Source organism: Natator depressus, chromosome 10, assembly GCF_965152275.1.
Source record: "Natator depressus isolate rNatDep1 chromosome 10, rNatDep2.hap1, whole genome shotgun sequence".
Lineage (NCBI taxonomy): Eukaryota > Metazoa > Chordata > Testudines > Cheloniidae > Natator > Natator depressus.
The window spans coordinates 50077053-50095900 of record NC_134243.1 but is presented as its reverse complement, the minus strand read 5'-3'; the positions used below and the strand labels follow the sequence as shown (position 1 = coordinate 50095900).

General features: G+C 40.3%; 1 protein-coding gene across 4 annotated transcripts in view; it reads right to left on the bottom strand.

The window, feature by feature from the left end:
* Positions 1 to 17366, bottom strand: part of ACSBG1 (acyl-CoA synthetase bubblegum family member 1) — a 78079-nt gene extending 60713 nt beyond the window's left edge. For 3 of the 4 annotated variants that reach the window (XM_074966086.1, XM_074966084.1, XM_074966083.1), the window contains exons 1-2: positions 17091 to 17366; positions 1925 to 2017 (exon numbers count right to left, since the gene is read on the bottom strand). In XM_074966086.1, coding sequence (XP_074822187.1) covers positions 1925 to 2017; positions 17091 to 17164 — 167 coding nt within the window. In that variant the 5' untranslated portion in view covers positions 17165 to 17366. The remainder of the gene's footprint in view (positions 1 to 1924; positions 2018 to 17090) is intronic. The other variant, XM_074966085.1, reaches the window with a different exon arrangement.
* Between the last annotated feature and the right edge of the window lie 1482 nt (positions 17367 to 18848).

Genomic DNA, 18848 nt, shown 5'->3' with positions numbered 1-18848 from the left:
ATGTTTATAATCGTACTTTATAGTACAATGAAATGTATGATAATCTCAGAAATCGTTATTACTATTTGTAGCATTCATGCAAGGTTCGTGCACTTGGCAACATTCAGGGCACACCCGAAGTGTTGTGTAGGAGCAGTGTACACACGGCTCCTCTCAAGGGCATGAACCTTGGAATCTCGCCCAGATGACATGAACCATGGGAAGCCTCCCAGGACTGGGCTCAAGGCCCGAGAGCAAGGAATGCGGTAGATAGAAATTGGTAAATAAGAATATTATACAAAGCCAGTGTATTCCTTTTATCTGTTGGAGTATGTAATGCGCGGGGGGAGAGAGAGAAATAAAGGAGAGGGTGGAAAAGCTGACAGGCAGACGAGCCCGTCGGCAGACCAGCCTGCTTGCTTGCTTGCTTAAAGCCTTGTCCTGTCTTGTATTTGAACTGCAACAACTATTTATCGTTCACAATGAAGTAGCATTTAAATACGTCAACCAGAATGGGCACCAGTGTACAAACATATAAGTGAAAGTTCCGATCTTGAAGAGTTTATCATTTAAAAGATGAGCTGAGACAAAGAAATGGACCAAGGTGTGATGTGAGAGACAGGTTAAGAAATATAATAGTATGTGTCCAATTCTTTGCCCGTCAGTAGTAGTGATCACAGCTCACTTCCTCCTTGGCCATTATCAGTTTGCAGTTTTCTATATGTACACAGCGGAGGTGAGTTTTAAGGAGGGACTTTGAGGATAAAGAAGTGGCTTTATTAATTTTTTATCGAATGGGAGGTTTTCTCCTACTCTTAAAGGGACACATGTGAGAAAGAACAAAAAGGACTTATCTGAGAAGCCTGGGTATCATCAACCGCACAAGACAGGAGATGCCTGATAAGGTCAGATATATATGGTGGGACTAGATTGTGGAAGGCTTTGAAAGTAGAGATAACAGGTTGTATTCGATGCAGTGGAAGAGGGGAAGTCCATGGAGGGACTTAAAGAAAGGGGGGAGGTTACATATACAGTTGGGTGAAGAAAGGTACTTCCATTTTGTGGAGGATTTGAATATTTAGAAATTTGGTTTTATTCTGGTAAAGAAGAAAAACCAAAAGTTTCAAAATTCTCCCCAAAAAGAAATGGAACCCCTGCTCTGGGGCAGTCTGCATGGTGGGTTGCTTCAAAGTTTAAGACCCTAGAAGCCCAGGCTGATGAGGTCCTGGGCAGACAGGGTGACAGGAAACCAGGCAGGGTGGCAGGAAACCATATCTGGGTTCTGTGGGAACTCTGTCAAAATAGAACTGTCTTCACAAAACGTTTTGATTTCAATGAACCGGCAAATTCCAACAAAAAATATTTTGTCAGAATTTTTCCAGCCAACTCTAGTTACATAAACAGAGTGATGGACCAGGAAGATGACTGTAGCAATTTAAACATATGTATTAAAAAACTAAGAATAAGTAATAAACTATTTTAAAAATATGTATATTACCATAATTTCAAAATGTCTAAAATATATTGCTGAGCTAGTTCTTGTTAGCACATTTTAACAAAATATTTTGATGTTTAAAAATGTTGCTCAATAAAAAATTTAATATTTAAATATATTTTGAATACTAAGATCTTTTAAACCATATTTATTTTACATCAGGAAACAAAATTTAAACAAATGAAAACTAAGTCTTAGTCAAAAGGTAACAATGTTACAAATGTTCCTCGTTATTGCATAAATCAATAGGAAAAAACATTCAGAAAACACAGATCTGAGTAGCAGGATATCAGAAATACCAGGGTAAAAGGAAATTAGATTAAGAATCAAGAATCAGGCGTTCATTAGAAATAGAGAGGCGGTTGTAATGTAGCTCCCAGGTCTGTACATCTTTTAGTTTACTCCAGACCTCCAAACCAAATGTGAAAAATGATCCTCTTTGTAAATTACCTTCTTAGTATATTTATTCCTTTTGGCTGCAATGTATTCAAAATGATATTTCGACCATTCGCAATTCCAGCAAGGAGAAGTCTTTTCCGGAACCTAAGATTAATGTCAAAGCAATAGATATTAGAATGTCAATAGCTTTTGGGGGGCTGGAACCACAAATACTCGGTAGCACTGCAGATTTCAGCTATAGAATTTGGATACCCAAATCATTTCCTCATCTATGGACCCCTAAGTAATTAAACTACTATCTTGTTCCAAGAGCTTCTGGATGTAGGTGCTAAACAATGACTTTCTGCTTAACTTTGTGGCAAAATAGTATGTTGTACCTATTCAATGCCTCATTTCAACTGCTGTTTCAATTCTATTTAAGATTCATAACAACCATTATTCTCAGGGAGCTTCAGTGTGGGAAGCCCTTTTTTGGGGCTGGTCACTTTTTGTTCCTGCCTGTTTAATACAAGACACTGTCCAGATTTACAGTATTTTCTCTAGATGATTCTTATTATACTAGAAGTGTCAATCAACAACTATTATCCAGATCCTTGGACCTGCTCCTCCATTACCTCAGCATGCAAACCTCCCTTATCTTTGTGGGGAGCTACATGCATCTAAGAGACAGGGGTGCTAAGCTAAGTAGCTCAATGAACTTAACCCAGTTGCTCTCTCTTTTTGGATAGTCCTAATTTGAGTGTTTTTCTGTTCTGAAACATGCAATTGTAAAAATGGCACTCTCCTATTCAAAAACATCTGGTGTGTTTTCAGTGTCATAGTTGCTGACTCTAGACTAGAGACATTGTTACTCCTTTTAACCATGCCTAACATTATTAAAGGCTCGTCTTCACTATACAGTTAACTCAAGTGTTGCTCCTTACTCAAGTTCTGTCCACACACAAAAACCCCTTAATCTGAGTCTGCTAGTGCTTTTCACTTGGTCCATGATAGGGTTTAGGCTAAAGAACACAACCACTCTGTTGTTCAAGTGTTATTGCAGAGGGGCTGCTCTCACCTGAGCTAGCTCAAAAAGATAACTCGAGTTAACTCTTCAGTAAAGACAAGCATATAGAGAGAATGAGCTGGATTCCCTTCTTTCTTGTGCCTAGCCCACAGAATAATTAACAAAGTTCTAATTAGTTAGTTACACCTGTGCAAACCCAGAGAGCAGCTTTGGGTTTGCACAGGTGTTACTGAGTGTATAATGTGAAGATCATGGGATTACACAAGTGTAACTGATAGCTCAAACAGTCCTTTAGAACCTTTGGTACTGATGATGATATGCAAGAAGGAAAGTATGCAGCATGAGTTTGGAGGGATAGCAACTTTCAAAAAGGTGATTTAAAAAAAAAACAACTCTAAATTGAGCACATTTGGTGGAATCAATTGGAATATGTAAAACCTTACAATACTGTTTTTACAGAGTCACTTCAGAATAGAACAGAACTTTAATGAGTCTGATTAAGTTCCAAATCAGTCCTCCTGTGTGATAATGTTGGTCTGCTGAATTATATGCATCGGAAGGTCAGGATTTGTTTCTACTACTCTGATACCAGTACTGAGGGTCGGATTACAAGCTCATTGAAGTCACTAATGAAATGAAGACTCCCACTGATTTCAAAGAGCTTTGGTTCAGGCCCTAGATTCTGGATTTCTTTCCTATCCTGTGTTTGTGATTTCTAAGTAATTCCCTTTTCCCCTAATCAAAACAAAACAGATCTCTAAAGCAGTCAGGTCATATGTTCTCTTTTAAAGTTCCACTATAGAAAAGTTCTATAGTGCATAGGGATCAAAACCAAAATGTATCTATGCACATAAATCTCAGACACTAATCCACAGATTTTGACACATTTGTTTAGATATGAGGTTTTATAGAGATTCCATCTTCTTTAGAAAAAATGCACAGCAGAATGTCCTTCAGAATTCTTTTGAGTTTTAATTTGAGCAAACATTAAAAATAATTGTACATTTCTATGTTCAACCTGCTTTCTGTTTTTGACTTATTCTTGTGTACTGCAGGTCAAGAGCTGTGCATAATAAGCATGAGGTAAAAAGTAGTGAACTGGTGAGGCAGCGTAGAGGAAACCAATCCTGAATTAAAAAGAGCATTGCTGCTGCATGCCTGTCAAGTTATTGTGAGACCTCAAAAAGGAGTGGGTTGCTAAGCACCTTGGTTTGCATGCTGAATATTACACTTTAGCATCTTAGCCCACCACCATTCCTGTTCTCTTCCCAGATCCTGAAATTTATATAACTTTGCAAGAGCTATACCAATTTACACCAGCTGAAGATTTGGCCCTATACATCTAATGTTACAAATTAAACAACCACGACACGTGACTTTCCATAAACTTGCAAAAAAGTGTGTGTGTTTACAGGTGATAAATACCTAATTGTATTAAATGGTATATTAACTTGTATGTTAATGTAAAACTGACAGTGTTGTAGTTACCTAAAAAGTTTCATTATATTAATTGTAACTCCTTATATCTACACCCCAACACAATACTGGTCACTGTTGGCCAAATTCACCACCCTTCACACAAAGGCCAAGTAAACAGATTTTTGTATGAGAATTCTGCAGGAGTTTGGGGATTTAATCCACCTCCCAACCATTAGTATTCTGAGCCATACACTGATCCAGTGGTCCTTATCTTGGCTCATATACAATGCTAGTCTCTACACCAGCTGATTTGGACCCAGCATGGAGTGCCTCGCATCATCAGCATTTAGGTGATATAGAGACTTCCCTCCCCAGGATAGCTTCTCCACTCACACCTCCCAACGTCTGCATACAGCCCACAGTGCAGAAAGCATTGATCCTGTCTTACTAAGCTGTCTTACTTAGTTGTACAAAGTTGAGATATTGCAAATATATGTTATTGGAGAAAGATATTATAATGTCTAATTTTAATAGTCCCCACTGTATATGAAACAAGCAGAGTTGAGGTTGCATGGTCAACCATAACATTTGCATTTCCTAACTTCTGAGTTCTAACTAGAGTAACCTTATCCTTGTAAAAAGAAAAGGAGTACTTGTGGCACTTTAGAGACTAACCAATTTATTTGAGCATAAGCTTTCATGAGCTACAGCTCACTTCATCGGATGCATACTGTGGAAAGTACAGAAGATCTTTTTATACACACAAACCATGAAAAAATGGGTGTTTATCACTACAAAAGGTTTTCTCTCCCCCCACCCCACTCTCCTGCTGGTAATAGCTTATCTAAAGTGATCACTCTCCTTACAATGTGTATGATAATCAAGGTCGGCCATTTCCAGCACAAATCCAGGGTTTAACAAGAACGTCGGGGGGGGGGGGGGTAGGAAAAAAACAAGGGGAAATAGGTTACCTTGCATAATGAGTTAGCCACTCCCAGTCTCTATTCAAGCCTAAGTTAATAGTATCCAATTTGCAAATGAATTACAATTCAACAGTCTCTCGCTGGAGTCTGGTTTTGAAGTTTTTCTGTTGTAATATCGTAACTTTCATGTCTGTAATCGCGTGACCAGAGAGATTGAAGTGTTCTCCGACTGGTTTATGAATGTTATAATTCTTGACATCTGATTTGTGTCCATTTATTCTTTTACGTAGAGACTGTCCAGTTTGACCAATGTACATGGCAGAGGGGCATTGCTGGCACATATCACATTGGTGGATGTGCAGGTGAACGAGCCTCTGATAGTGTGGCTGATGTTATTAGGCCCTGTGATGGTGTCCCCTGAATAGATATGTGGGCACAGTTGGCAATGGGCTTTGTTGCAAGGATAGCTTCCTGGGTTAGTGGTTCTGTTGTGTGGTATGTGGTTTCTGGTGAGTATTTGCTTCAGGTTGGGGGGCTGTCTGTAGGCAAGGACTGGCCTGTCTCCCAAGATTTGTGAGATAACTTGATTATCATACACATTGTAAGGAGAGTGATCACTTTAGATAAGCTATTACCAGCAGGAGAGTGGGGTGAGGGGGAGAGAAAGCCTTTTGTAGTGGTAAACACCCATTTTTTCATGGTTTGTGTGTATAAAAAGATCTTCTGTACTTTCCACAGTATGCATCCGATGAAGTGAGCTGTAGCTCACGAAAGCTTATGCTCAAATAAATTGGTTAGTCTCTAAGGTGCCACAAGTACTCCTTTTCTTTTTGCGAATACAGACTAACACGGCTGTTACTCTGAAACTTATCCGTGTACTAGTGTAGGGATTTTTTTTTGTTCGTTTGTTTTGTATTAAATTACATTACCCTGAAGATGGGTTAAGATGGAATGTACGAACCTCTAGTGTGGGGTGTCTGTCTCCCAGTTAACAAATTTCTTCTATCACTCACATGTTTCTTCTAGAAGTGATTCCGTTTGCTCCTCCTGGGGGACAGCTGCTTCTCCACTCGGAAAGATTTGCTTGTGTTTTCCCCACATCAGGTTCCACAGTATGCAGCAGCTCTTTCATTTACTCAGCAGCTCTTGCTGCTAGCTCATTTAAGGTCTCACTCTACAATCTGCTTTCCTAAAGGCAGTAAGCTTTTGACTACTGATTGCTATTTATTGTGAACAGTAGGTGTACCTCCTCTGCATTAATCACTCCACTCCCTTATCATACCTGAATTATTGTGCAATGTCTACTTGTTTGTCTTTAGTAATTTAGGACTGAATCCTGCAAACTTTTACTTATGCAAATAGTTTCTTCATATGTGAATTCCTGTTGCCTTCAGTGGGGCTCCTGGCATGAGTGAACATGTGTGTATAATTTGCCTAGTAATGAATTAAACTAAATTAGACAATATGCCATTTTTATCCACTATAGAACTTTTTGATCAAACATGGCTTTCCTATCCAACTGCTTACTTCTCTTGAGGACAATTTGAAATATTAAGTCTCTCAAACTGTTCAAAAACCAAAATGATTTAAGAGACCAATACTAGAATACATGAAAAAGATGCTCTCATGAACCCAATTTCCCTGGCCGGTGTGTCCTAACACAGCAAAAGATCAATTGTTAAGAAAATATCATTGAACATCAGTTAAGCTCCTAGTATATACATTCCCCAACATTTATTTTCTAAGTACATTCCACTATTCACAGTCCAATAGATTCAGGTAGAATATCTGGGGCCAAACCTGCAAGGTCTATAGTGCCTCCCACTAGATAGGGCTGAGCAAATAATTGATTTTTTGGTTCGGTGGTCGAACAGAAAAATTAAAAAAAATTTTTGGTTAGTTTCAAACCAAAACTGGATTTAAAGAAAAACTTTGGAGAAACAAAACCAAAAAATATTTGGGTCAAACAAAACGTTCTGATTGATTTTAATGGACATTGTCAAAGCAGTCCATTTAGAAAAATGTTGGGGGGGGGGGACCTTTTGACATTTCTGAAATTTTTCTTCCCAGTTTTTTTTAGCCAAAAATATTTGGCTAATTTGACCCAAAATGCGGATAAGATTCAATGCCCCCCAAAATGCATGTAATAAGGCAGGCCTGCCTGAAGTGCCCTGTTGTGGCAGAACAAAGGACTTTCTTAGTTGCCTTTTCTTCAGAGTCCCCAGTAACTCCACAACAGCTCTCTTGTCTCAATACTTCCCCTCTTTGGGACCAGCTTATTACTAAAAGTCCCAGACATAGTCCATTTCTCACACCCTGTTTATGCAGTCCTTAAAATCCCACAATCTTTACACTATTGACAAAGCCAGGGCTGACCTCAGAGAAAAATGGCATCCTGGGCGAACTTGCATTTTGGTGCACCAGCCCCCTCTGCCTTCCCAGGTTCCCCACCTACCCCACCCCCATCATCCCTAGCCCCCACTACCTCCCTGGATTCCCCACCCACCCACCCAGCCTGCCCCCGTTGTCTCCCTGGGCTCCCTGCCCATCCTCTCCACCCATCCCCCCCATTGCCTTCAACCCCTGCTGCCTCCTTCAGTCCCCCAGCCATTGCCCGTGGCCGCACACATCATCCCTGCTCCCCACCCATCCCCCCTGGCCTAAGATAACTCCCTGGATCCCAGTGCTTAATTTGTAATGCAGGAGGTGCCAGGGTTCAAGCAAGAGGTGCTGGGGCTCAAGAAGTTCCTCTGGCCACTGAGTGATGTGTAACTGACATGGCAAGCCCAGAGGTGCTGGGGCTAACTGCCAAGCCTAGAGGTGCCAGGGCTCAGCCCTGGAACAAATTAAGCCCTGTGGGCTCCCCACCCATCCCCCCGTAACCTCCACTGCCTCCTTGGGCTCCCCAACCATCTATTGTCCCCAGGCCCCACTGCTACCCCTGCCCCATTGCCCTAAGCTCCCTTCCACAGCCTTGCAACCGAGGTCCACCCCAATCTTGCTTCTGGACCACGGCACTACCTGACCATTGTGCCCAGGACAGTCACCCACTCGTAAGGCCAGCCCTGGACAAAGCACCTAGCATGCTCCAGCATCTTCCACCACAGGTGGGCTCTTCTTTGGTCCTCTCCTATCTTTCAATCAGGACCAGGAGTGCTGAAACCATTTTTTATAGCTGGGGTGCTGAGAGCCATTAAACCAAACTGTAAACCCTGTATATAATGGAACCACTTCAAGCCAGGGGGTGCAGCAGCATACCCAGCACCCCTAGTTCCAGTACCTATGAGCAGGACAGGCCTTCCCGGTGCATCACAACCCTGCTGTTCCCAGCAGGAATGACCACAGCCTCTCTGCTGCAGTTCATTCTCACCAGGGGAGCATCCCTCACCCTCCCTGGCCTTCAGCTCTCCAGCATGGAGACATCAGTGGATAAATCCCTTCACTGGTCTCTCTGCCATCAGCCCTCTCTGGCACTCAGCTTTGGCTCTCCAGCTTAGAAGTCAGCAGGCAACTTCCTCTGCTGTTCTCTGGCCTTCAGCCATCTCCAGCCCTGGTTGGCCAGCCCCTGGTTAAGAGGGATCAGCCAGCAAACCCCTCTGCTACTCTTCTACCTTCAGCTTTCCCCCAGGAGCCTCCTGCAGCTTCTTTCTATAGTCTCCTGGCTCTCACTTGACAATCTCTCACCCCATTGAAGCTCTCACGTGCACTTCTCCAGACTGAACCCTCCACTATCTCTTTCCCCATTTTTATGGCTCAGATGCCATCCCTTGAAACCCAACTGGGAAGCAGTTGATGAGTCAAAAGGCCAGTGCTACCCTGTGACAATGCATTTTTTGGTGAAATTGCTATTCACCAAAAAAGTTTCACCCAACTTTACTACCAGGTACTAAACATTCTCAACTGCCACTGAGACAGGATTGAGCCCTTAGGTACATTAAATAAATATGCAAACATGCAGATATCTTTAATTTATATTATATTAAGGGCTCAATTGTGCCCTCCTTATGCAGGTGCAAGTAGTGCAAGGTGCAATTCCAGGAAGAAATGTGCCTGAATCATCTTGAATTCTTCTTGGTAATTCCTGTTGTAATGTTAGCCCCTCCTGCAAGGGCTGTGGTTTAAAGACCACAAGTTTGCAGTAAGAATTCTAAACACTCAAGACAGCGGAGTCACCCTAGCTTTACATCAATGCTAGATGAGAATATGGCCCTGAAGCTCCCGAGTTGTATAACCCCTGTGTCTCATCACAGGGTATATAGAAATATGTGAAAAAAAAAAAACGCCATCACTAAAATGAGTTATAGTACCAGAGAATGCATCCTCAGGACGTGAAAAGTTTAGAATGCACCCACTTGTACCAATGACTGAACTCAATGGACATAAATAATGTTGTGATGGGTTTGGTCACAGAGACCCCCTTGGAACTGTCACCTGAAGTGCTGAGATTACCTCTGAGCACATTTCCCCTGCCAGCTTGGGACTCCAAAACCCTGTCATGTTGAGCCAGACATGCTAGCCTGCTGAAACACAGACCCAGGTGTGGTCCATGCCCGCAAAGCTGCAGGCTTTAAGTGAAAACAGATCAGAAGGTCACCTAGCTCCAGCACCCAGACACCCAGTTCCCAATGGGATCCAAACCCCAAATAAATCCGTTTTACTCTGTATAAAGCTTATACAGGGTAAACTCATAAATTGTCCACCCTCTATAACACTGATAGAGATGCACAGCTGTTTGCTCCCCCAGATATTAATCACTTACTCTGGGTTCATTAACAAAAACGTGATTTTATTAAATATAAAAAGTAGGATTTAAGTGGTTTCAAGTAATGACAGAACAAAGTAAGTCACCAAGCAAAATAAAGCAAAAGCATGCAAGTCTAAGCCTAATACATTAAGAAACTGATTACAGATAATATCTCACCCTCAGAGATGTTCCAATAAGCTTCTTTCACAGACTAGACTCCTTCCTAGTCTGGGCCCAATCCTTTCCCCTGGTACAGTCCTTGTTAGTTCCAGCAGACATCTTAGGTGGAAAGCAGGGGCATTCTCAAGACTCGCAGCCACCTCTGTCCTGCTTCACCCCTTTTTATGGTTTTGTCACAAGGCGGGAATCTTTTGTCTCTCTGGGTCCCCACCCCTCCTAAATGGAAAAGTACCAAATTTAGGATGGATTCCAGTATCAGGTGACATGATCACATGTCCTGTGAGACCCCAGCCTCCATTCTTCCTGGGCTGGCCCCCCATGTACACTGGAAGGTTTGTAAGTAAACAGAACCATTTACAACCAATTGTCCTAGTCAATGGGAGCCATCAAGATTTAAACCACCATTAATGGGCCAGCCTTTGCATAATTACAATAGAACCTCAGAGTTATACTTCATATTTTTAGCTTCAGATCCAAGAATAATACCTATATACAAATAGGAGGAATATATTCAGTAGATTATAACCTTTGTTATGATACCTCACAAGAGATCTTTTGCATAAAGCATATTCCAGTTACATCATATCCACACTCATAAGCATATTTCCACAAAACACATGGAGTGCAATGTCACAAATGTAATGGAGGAAGCCACGTTGGCCACAAGATAAATTATAAGAAATCCAGGCTACCTTTCTATGGAGGAGACAAAATTATGCTAAACAGATCTCTCACACTTGCACTAGTCCAAATAGCCACACCTACTAATCCTGTCAACAGGCTCAGCTTATTTACAAGCTAGTAGTAGTAGCTATTTATCACTGACTGTGCAAATTTGTTTTTCATAAATGACTGAAACAAACTTTCTCAAACTACTAATGTAAAAAGAAAAGGAGTACTTAGAGACTAACAAATTTGAGCATAAGCTTTCGTGAGCTACAGCTCACTTTATCGGATGCAATGTAAAAGCCACATTAAGCTTAAAGAACAAAATAAAATAAAAAAATTACTGCCTACTAAAGTTCACAGGTAGCTAATAGATTTTATAAAAGGGTGGCTGCTAATCACAGGCATAGTTTGACTTCTATATTTGGGGGGGCCAGGAGCCACCCCTCCCCAGCCACCCTGCTCTGAAGGCCAGCAGAAATTCAGAGCTGGGTGGCTGGAAAGTGGCGGCTTCTGGCTGGGATGTTCATGTGTTTGTGGCATGGGAGGATTATATGTTTAATCCCACTCCCAGCCCCATCCTCCCACCCAATACCCACTCCCACCCATTCCGGGATTGTTTCTTGAATTTTTATCCTGCTCCTGCTATTATGGCAGCAGGTCCTGCAAGACCCATGGGATCCCAGTCCCACTGCAGGGCTCTACCTCACATTAGGAATCAAATCTAAATTGTAAACTACTAAAACAAAAATTGTATATAGTTTGGGGGTGGGGTGGAGGGGGACAACACCTCTACATACCCCCCAAATCTACGCTCCTGCTGCCAACAATAGCCTATCCTGAAGTGGAAACAGCTATCTTGATTTGCAAGAAAAAAGGACCAAAATCTCTTTTGTAGTGACTAAATATAGTTAAAAATAAGTTGATTCTTTTCCTTTTAGTTTGGTAAGCAGACAAATTTAGTACATTATTAAAAACTATATGAGAGCATGGAAAAGAAATAATACATCAAGCCTTTTAGTCAAAAATGGCTTTATTCAGAAGATAAAGTGTATGACACAACTCTAGAATAATCTTGTAATAGACTGGCTTGCTCCCTTCTGACCTATGCAGCAGAAATCCAGCTCTCCAGTGGAAACTTTCCAGTGATCACTTCTGTATAGCCATTTGTAGAGAGTACAATGAGGCTGAGTTGGATAGAATTCATTATAATACTTTTTCTCTCTTCCCCATCCATTTTCAAGTAACTGCAGCCCAGTTTCCAGACTCAAAAACATGTCACAGAAGGTATTTTTCCCTCCACAAATTCTGCACTTTCATCTTCCTTAATATCAGAGTTCTGGATACCATATAAGCCTAGAATCCTGTGTCCAGCACACACACACACAGCTATGCATATAATTTAACTGCCCAAACTCCAGTCAGTCAGTCACACACACTCTCTCTCTCTATATATATAGGTGGCACTGTTTGATGGGATCAAAGTACTATGCCAGTTTCTTTATAAATGTCACCACAGAAGCATATGTATCTCAAGTATTTCAAACAACTATCTCCAGTCCTTGAAACTCCAGTGTCACCAATATCCTTTTAACAGAAAAAAAACCCCAAAGATCAAGCAAAACTCCCCTTTACTAAAATGAAAGCAAAATTTGAGAGGCTTAAACTGCCCCACCCCCAAAGTCCCAAAGTCACAGATCAGCATCTTTTTCTCTTGATTCATCTCCTTTAGCATATATCTATTGACCAGTGTGAACAAAATTTCTTTGCTTATGCATCAACATCCCGGACATCTGCTGAGTAAAAGTATGCAAAGACTGAACAAGAGTCTTTATCTGTAATTTGCAGAAAGCACAGATTTTATGAGTAACCTATAATATGGATATTTACACAAGTGTCAAACCTCTGATTTTTATTTTTGGACAAAATATAATTTAAGAGAGAAATTCCTGTTTTAGCTATGTTAAGATTCGAGAAGAAGTCAATCCAATTGAAGACGTTATCAATATTACTTATCAGCACAAAAGGCTAATGTATATGTTTGCCCTTATGAGAATGTATAATACTTTCTGAATACATATTATCCTTGATACAAGAAGGCACTAGCCTGAAAATGGCCCAAATTAACAAAATTACCTTTGATTGTAAAGCAAATCTACCTGGGCACACAAGTTATCATCTAGAGTTTTACACTTATGTAAAGTGGATGACAGAGGAAATATAAAATCCAATTTCATTTTTTACAGAAAAGGTGAGGCCGTTGTTCTAATAAAATGTTCCGGAATTCACATTCATGGTGTTCTCACCACTTTATTTTAAGCCTTTAGTGGTTACAGTAATGGACTTTACAGAAAATACTAAAATTATAATAATTAGTAATAATATGAACACTACGTTAAGAAAATGTCTTCAGTGTGGTTTGTGCTTATATTACATACCTCCCAACCTTTCCAATCCAAGCAGGATTTGGTCACTGTCAATCCCTGTGGACCCATCTCCACTGCAGCCCCTGGTCCCAGTGCCTCCTTTACCATGCCCATGCCACAGTCAGCCTCCACCTTCCAGCCCAAGCAGATGCAATGTCATTTCCCATCCCTGAGCTCCCTACAGCCATTGAACATGTCCAAGGAGGCTGAACATGCCCAGGAGCAGCTGAAACCGCTGCCCTCTCTAGCTCTGCCCCTGCCAATGATGCACACCATATGTACGGCTGTGGGTGCCACTGAATGCAGGAAATGATCTACTTCAACTAGGACATGGGGTTTAGTGGGTCAAAGTGGGACAGTCCCATGGAACCCATAACTGTTGGGAGACATTACTAATTATTACACACATTTCCAAAGAGTCTGGAGAAAGAGAGATAGATGTGTATGCCAGAAGAGCCTCATTACAGTAATAGTAACAGTCGTAATTATTCCCTTCTGCTCTGATCAGACAGGAAAAGAGGTAATGACTCATAATAGTTGGAATAGTCCACCATCTTTAGTGGGACACAACAAACTTCTAGTAAACGTCACTCATTTCACAATCTTCTCTTAAATTAAGTTTCAAATTTTCCCATGAAATCACAGTAACAAGTCATAAAACAGACTGGTGAACTAAAATTAATAAACCTGAGGTAAAATTCTTAGGATGCCCTTGGCTCTTTTCTTGTATGCAATTTCCCATCCAAGAGATGGATCAGTCTGTCTGCTCCTGTTCTACTGCAGGCAGTGATCTAGGTGCCAGTCTACTAAAAATCCCATGACTTGTGATCAATTTGCAAGAGTTGGCAGTGTGCCTTCCTCTGGCTGCTCAGAGGGGACTTTCTTTACCTGCCTCCACCTCCATGCTATGAAACCTGGCATCCAATCCCTTTTATTTCTCACCTCCCTCATCATTCTCTGCACAACAACCTCTCAGCCTCCTTCCTGCCCCACATACCCCTGCATCATTCTGCTGCAACCCCTAAATCTGCCTCTTGGTCTTCCCACTGACCCCTTCCCCTCATTCACTTTTCCGTGGCTCTGCACCTCCTCACAGTCCATGTCCTGTCTAGCCCCCTAAACTATGCAGTGACAGCCATTTTACCTGTGAGCATAGCTTCAATCTCACTGAAGACAGCAAGAGGTGACAGACAACTTTATTAAGGGCAGCCTCACTTCTGCAAGCTGATAACCAGCTGGGAAATGGTGGCCATCTTGCTGGCTTCAGCCCCATTGACAGTAATAGGAGGTGGTAGCCATTTTGAATATGTGAAAATTCATGAGTTAGCAACCTTTCTTCATGTTATTACATGAAAGGTTAAAAAAAAAATCCAAAAATTGCTAGAGTTGTGACCAAAACAAAAACAAGAGCTGGCAATACTGCATCCTGTTAGTCACACATCATAACACTCTCAGAAAATCATATAGTCACCCATCCACTCTATAGACACTCACAGAGGCCCCAGTTCAGCAAAGCACTTAAACACGCACTTAAATTTAAGTATGTACTTAAGTCCCATTGACTGTAATGTTAAACGTGAACTTAACTGCATTGCTGAATACAAACCAAAATCAGGGCTCATTCATCTAAACAGGCAAGATGGGAAAGGCCTAGTTTAAGTTATCCACAGTCACAATCTGGATATTTCCAAAAGTCCATATTCAAATCAGAAAGCTATATGAAATGTAAATATGTCTACACTCATAAATATGGACTTCTCACAGCCCAGAGTGGAATAGGAGGGATTCAAAATATTCCCAGCTGCTAGTATATAAATCAAAGATACATGAAAATGGTACAGGAGCACAGTTAAGGGTTTCTGGACTGTCTTACCTGTGCATTTCCCATTTCCAGGCACTTGGGAGTTGGGTTTAACCTCATTAAATGGTCAAAAAGTCAGAAGATTTTCAGTGCAAGGTTCTAATAATGATTCTTTTAACAAATTAATTATACAAACTTATTTCCATTTTACTGAAATTTTTGATCTGGGAATGTCACATAGAATTATATACTTTTGTCTAGCAGTTAGCCATGAATTTCTGCAGTTGACCATCTGAATCATAATTCAGTTTTTAGAACTGCTAGACTAAGCTACTGCTTGTGGAGAAGTTTTTTGTTTTTTTACAATGCAATGTACTGAGTTGCTTTCCATTGCCAGGCACTAGATGACAGGATATGGATCACTCAATAATTGACCTGTTCTGTTCATTCTTTCTGAAGCATCTGGCACTGGCCTGTCAGAAGACAGGATACTGGTCTGACCCAGGATGGCTGTTGTTATGTTTTTATGCACTGAGTTATATTTCCTGGATTTTGTGCCATTCGTCTGGTACATTTGTAATAGACCTGAACCTATGGTTTATTTACTGAATCTTAAGTCCTCTGCATCTTGATGGAACATGGGTAAATATTTTGAATGTAGTAAAGATAGCCTTTTTGCGAAAAGTCTTTAATGTTTAATATGAAATAAGGTTTTAAAACACATTGCACCAGTAGGTTGGCTAATAAGGAGCGTATTGAGAATGGTGTGTCTGGATGGTGATTTCATCCACCCTTGAGACTAAGTACCTCATGTGATATGTCTAATACCAGCTTGGAATATTTAAGTCCACTGATAGGTTCCTAACCTGAATTTCCTTCAAATTATATTTAATCAAGTGCTTGTTTCCATGGCAGATTGGGGTGAAATTCTGTCCCTATTAAGTCAATGCCAAAACTTCCACTGACTTCAACAGAGTCAGGATTCTACCTTACTCACTTATGTACAAATTTAAAAACACAAGTTACATTAAGCTACCCACAGCAGGTACTCTGATATCAACTGTGAAATAGAGAGAACCACTACTTCTGCCTCTAGAAATATTAGCAGTCATGTATTCAAGATGAAAAATAAAGAACTTAAGGGGTGGGAAGAAAAATAAATCTTAAAAGGGAAATACAAATGAATCTTATTGAAACAAAGTTTTAAGGTGCTGATAATGATTTGTCAGTGCTTAGTGTAAGTCTAGAATAAGGTGTCTATCAGGAACCAAGCTCTCATGTATTGGAAAAAAATCGAGACAATTAATTTCGAGATTATGAAATTAATTGATATTGGCTGTTGCCCACCCTGAGCAGGCTGCCAGTTCTACAGTACTATTTGCCTTGCTTTACATAATGTACGCTGAAGGAGAAGAAAAAAAAAAAATCACATTACGCTGAGAGTGACTGCTGCCCTAAGGTTGAAGTAACTTTTAAGCCATTTTTCAACTCCATACTCTCTTTTTTTACAGAACTGTTTTCAATTTTTGTAGAACTACAAATCTTCACATCAGTATTCAGATCACTGCTTTCCCCTCCCCCCCCCCCCCCCAAATCACTGCTACACCCATTTCTGGATTTAACAGTTTCTGTCTTATGCAGTGAACACTATGCCACTGGACACAGGTGTTCAAATAAAAAAGACTGTGCAAACGGACCATTTTTATAAATAAACACACAGAATACTATAAAGGGACATTCTGTGATCCAGAGATCCAGAACAGAATTGGTAAAATTTTGATTATTACACTGTGGATAGGACATAGTCTGAACTGAATAATGCTAGTAGCAATAAAATTCAGACAGTCTATGGATTAGCAAAGGAGATTGGCACAGTTTTCTTTGCTTTCTAGTTTCAACAAAGGACTTTTGTCATTCTGCATTAAATAGTAAAATTAACATTAAGTGAATATGGTTCACATTGACTTTAGCAGGAGCAGAATCAGGTCCTTAGTTTTAGGGTTTGTGAAATAAAGATATTGTTTGTTAGTATAAATTCTCAAGTTACTTTACCTGGTTTTGTGGCTTTCCGCAATTTCATTTTCATCTTGCAATTTTTTCTTAAGGGTCTCTTCGCTGCCAGCCATTCTGACAAACTCTCCACAACAAATATGCTAAAAATTTGTCTGGATCAGGCATAAATAAGCTCCTGAGACCATTTAAGAAACTAACAGAAACAGGATACTTGTTCAAATAAAGACGTAATGCAAGAGGAGGAGACTAAAGCTCCATTTCTCTCCGATTTTAACATGCTTGAAATGTCTCAGAGCCTGCCGGTTGCTTACTGTTAAAACTTTTTTATTCAGTTTTCTGTAATTATACATGAGAAGAATTTCAATGAGACCATAGTTCTTTAAGATGCAAATTTTCTCTTTTGCTAGGATATCTAACCAATCAGTCCACAGCTTACAACAACTGAAGCAATTCTGATTCTCTTATTAATTCTAGTTTCAAAATAGAGCATCCAAGTAAACTATTTTCTCCAAAAAATGTAGATTAATTAAATTAGGATATGACTCCAACAAGTCAATGACACATATGAAACCCATTCCTGTAAGTGGCTGAGTGCCAACAGCTCCCTTTTACTTCAATTCACAGGACCAGGACTACCATATATATTGAAAAGGATCTACTCACCACTTAACTAATAGCCTGCCAGAATTTAAGAAAACGGTGTTTGGCCACTTGGGGAATAAATGTATATGGACACTTTCCTAAATTTATATTATCCCCTTTGCTAGAAGTGTATTATTGCTGAAATATATCCCCAGTATATTGACAATGCAGCACAGTATTCAATAAGTATCATTCTATCAAGTGCAATTTGAAATGGGCGGGGAAAAAGAGAGAAAACCTTGGAGGTAGGTCCCAAGAGTTCTCATCCTAACCACCCCCAGAAATTTGTTTGAAAATATGTAATAGCACAATATGAAACATTACAAAGGCAAAAAAGTGTATATTTATGGGGCCCAGGATTCAAGAATAAGCATTTTTCTTAAGGGTGATTAAAATCAGAGTCAGAGAAATCTCCCTACTTCTTCCTTCAGTTTGGTGACAATTTTCAAAAGGGTTCCTTCAGGGCTCTAGAAAGCCCACTTAAATTTATTACTGGTTTTCCAAATCATTACAAGGAAAATGTATATAACCCTGGACTGAAACCTTATGTGTTAGTTTCAGCTTGGATAACTTTTACTGTAGAGTGTAACAAAGCAGCAGGCCATCGCAGACCAAGTGGGCCCTTTTGCTTTTTTTTTTTTTTGTGGGTGTTTAGCTTATTAGAAGCCCAGAGTCAAGAGGAATAAATTCCAGACATTTATTCCCCTCTAATCATATTTTTTTTTCTCTTATCACCTAAAATTTTTTACCTTCTACTGAAAGTGAAGGAGTCCAGCTAGAAGATCACTGGCTTCTGTAGGTGGGTGCTGTCTGTGGTTTTGGGTGGTTCAATGACAGGAGTGGACCTCATGGAGGGAGCATGAGTTCTGATGAGAATGCTCTGAAACCTGTCCTCTGAATGAGTGCTCCATCTTAAATTAAAAAAAAAAAAAAAAAAGCCACTTCAGAGATCTGGTCTTTAAAATATTTTACTTTTCTTCAGGTCAAAGAAAAAACAGGGAAAACTCAATAACCATCCCTAAATTAACCTGAAAGTACTGTACTTGGGAAGCAAGCTAGGGGCTTAGTGATTGGTAGGGGTGAAAGGAGCCACAGACCCTTTAAATACTTGTTCTTTTCCCAAGCTCAAGCAGTGAGAAGAAGCACAGTGACAAA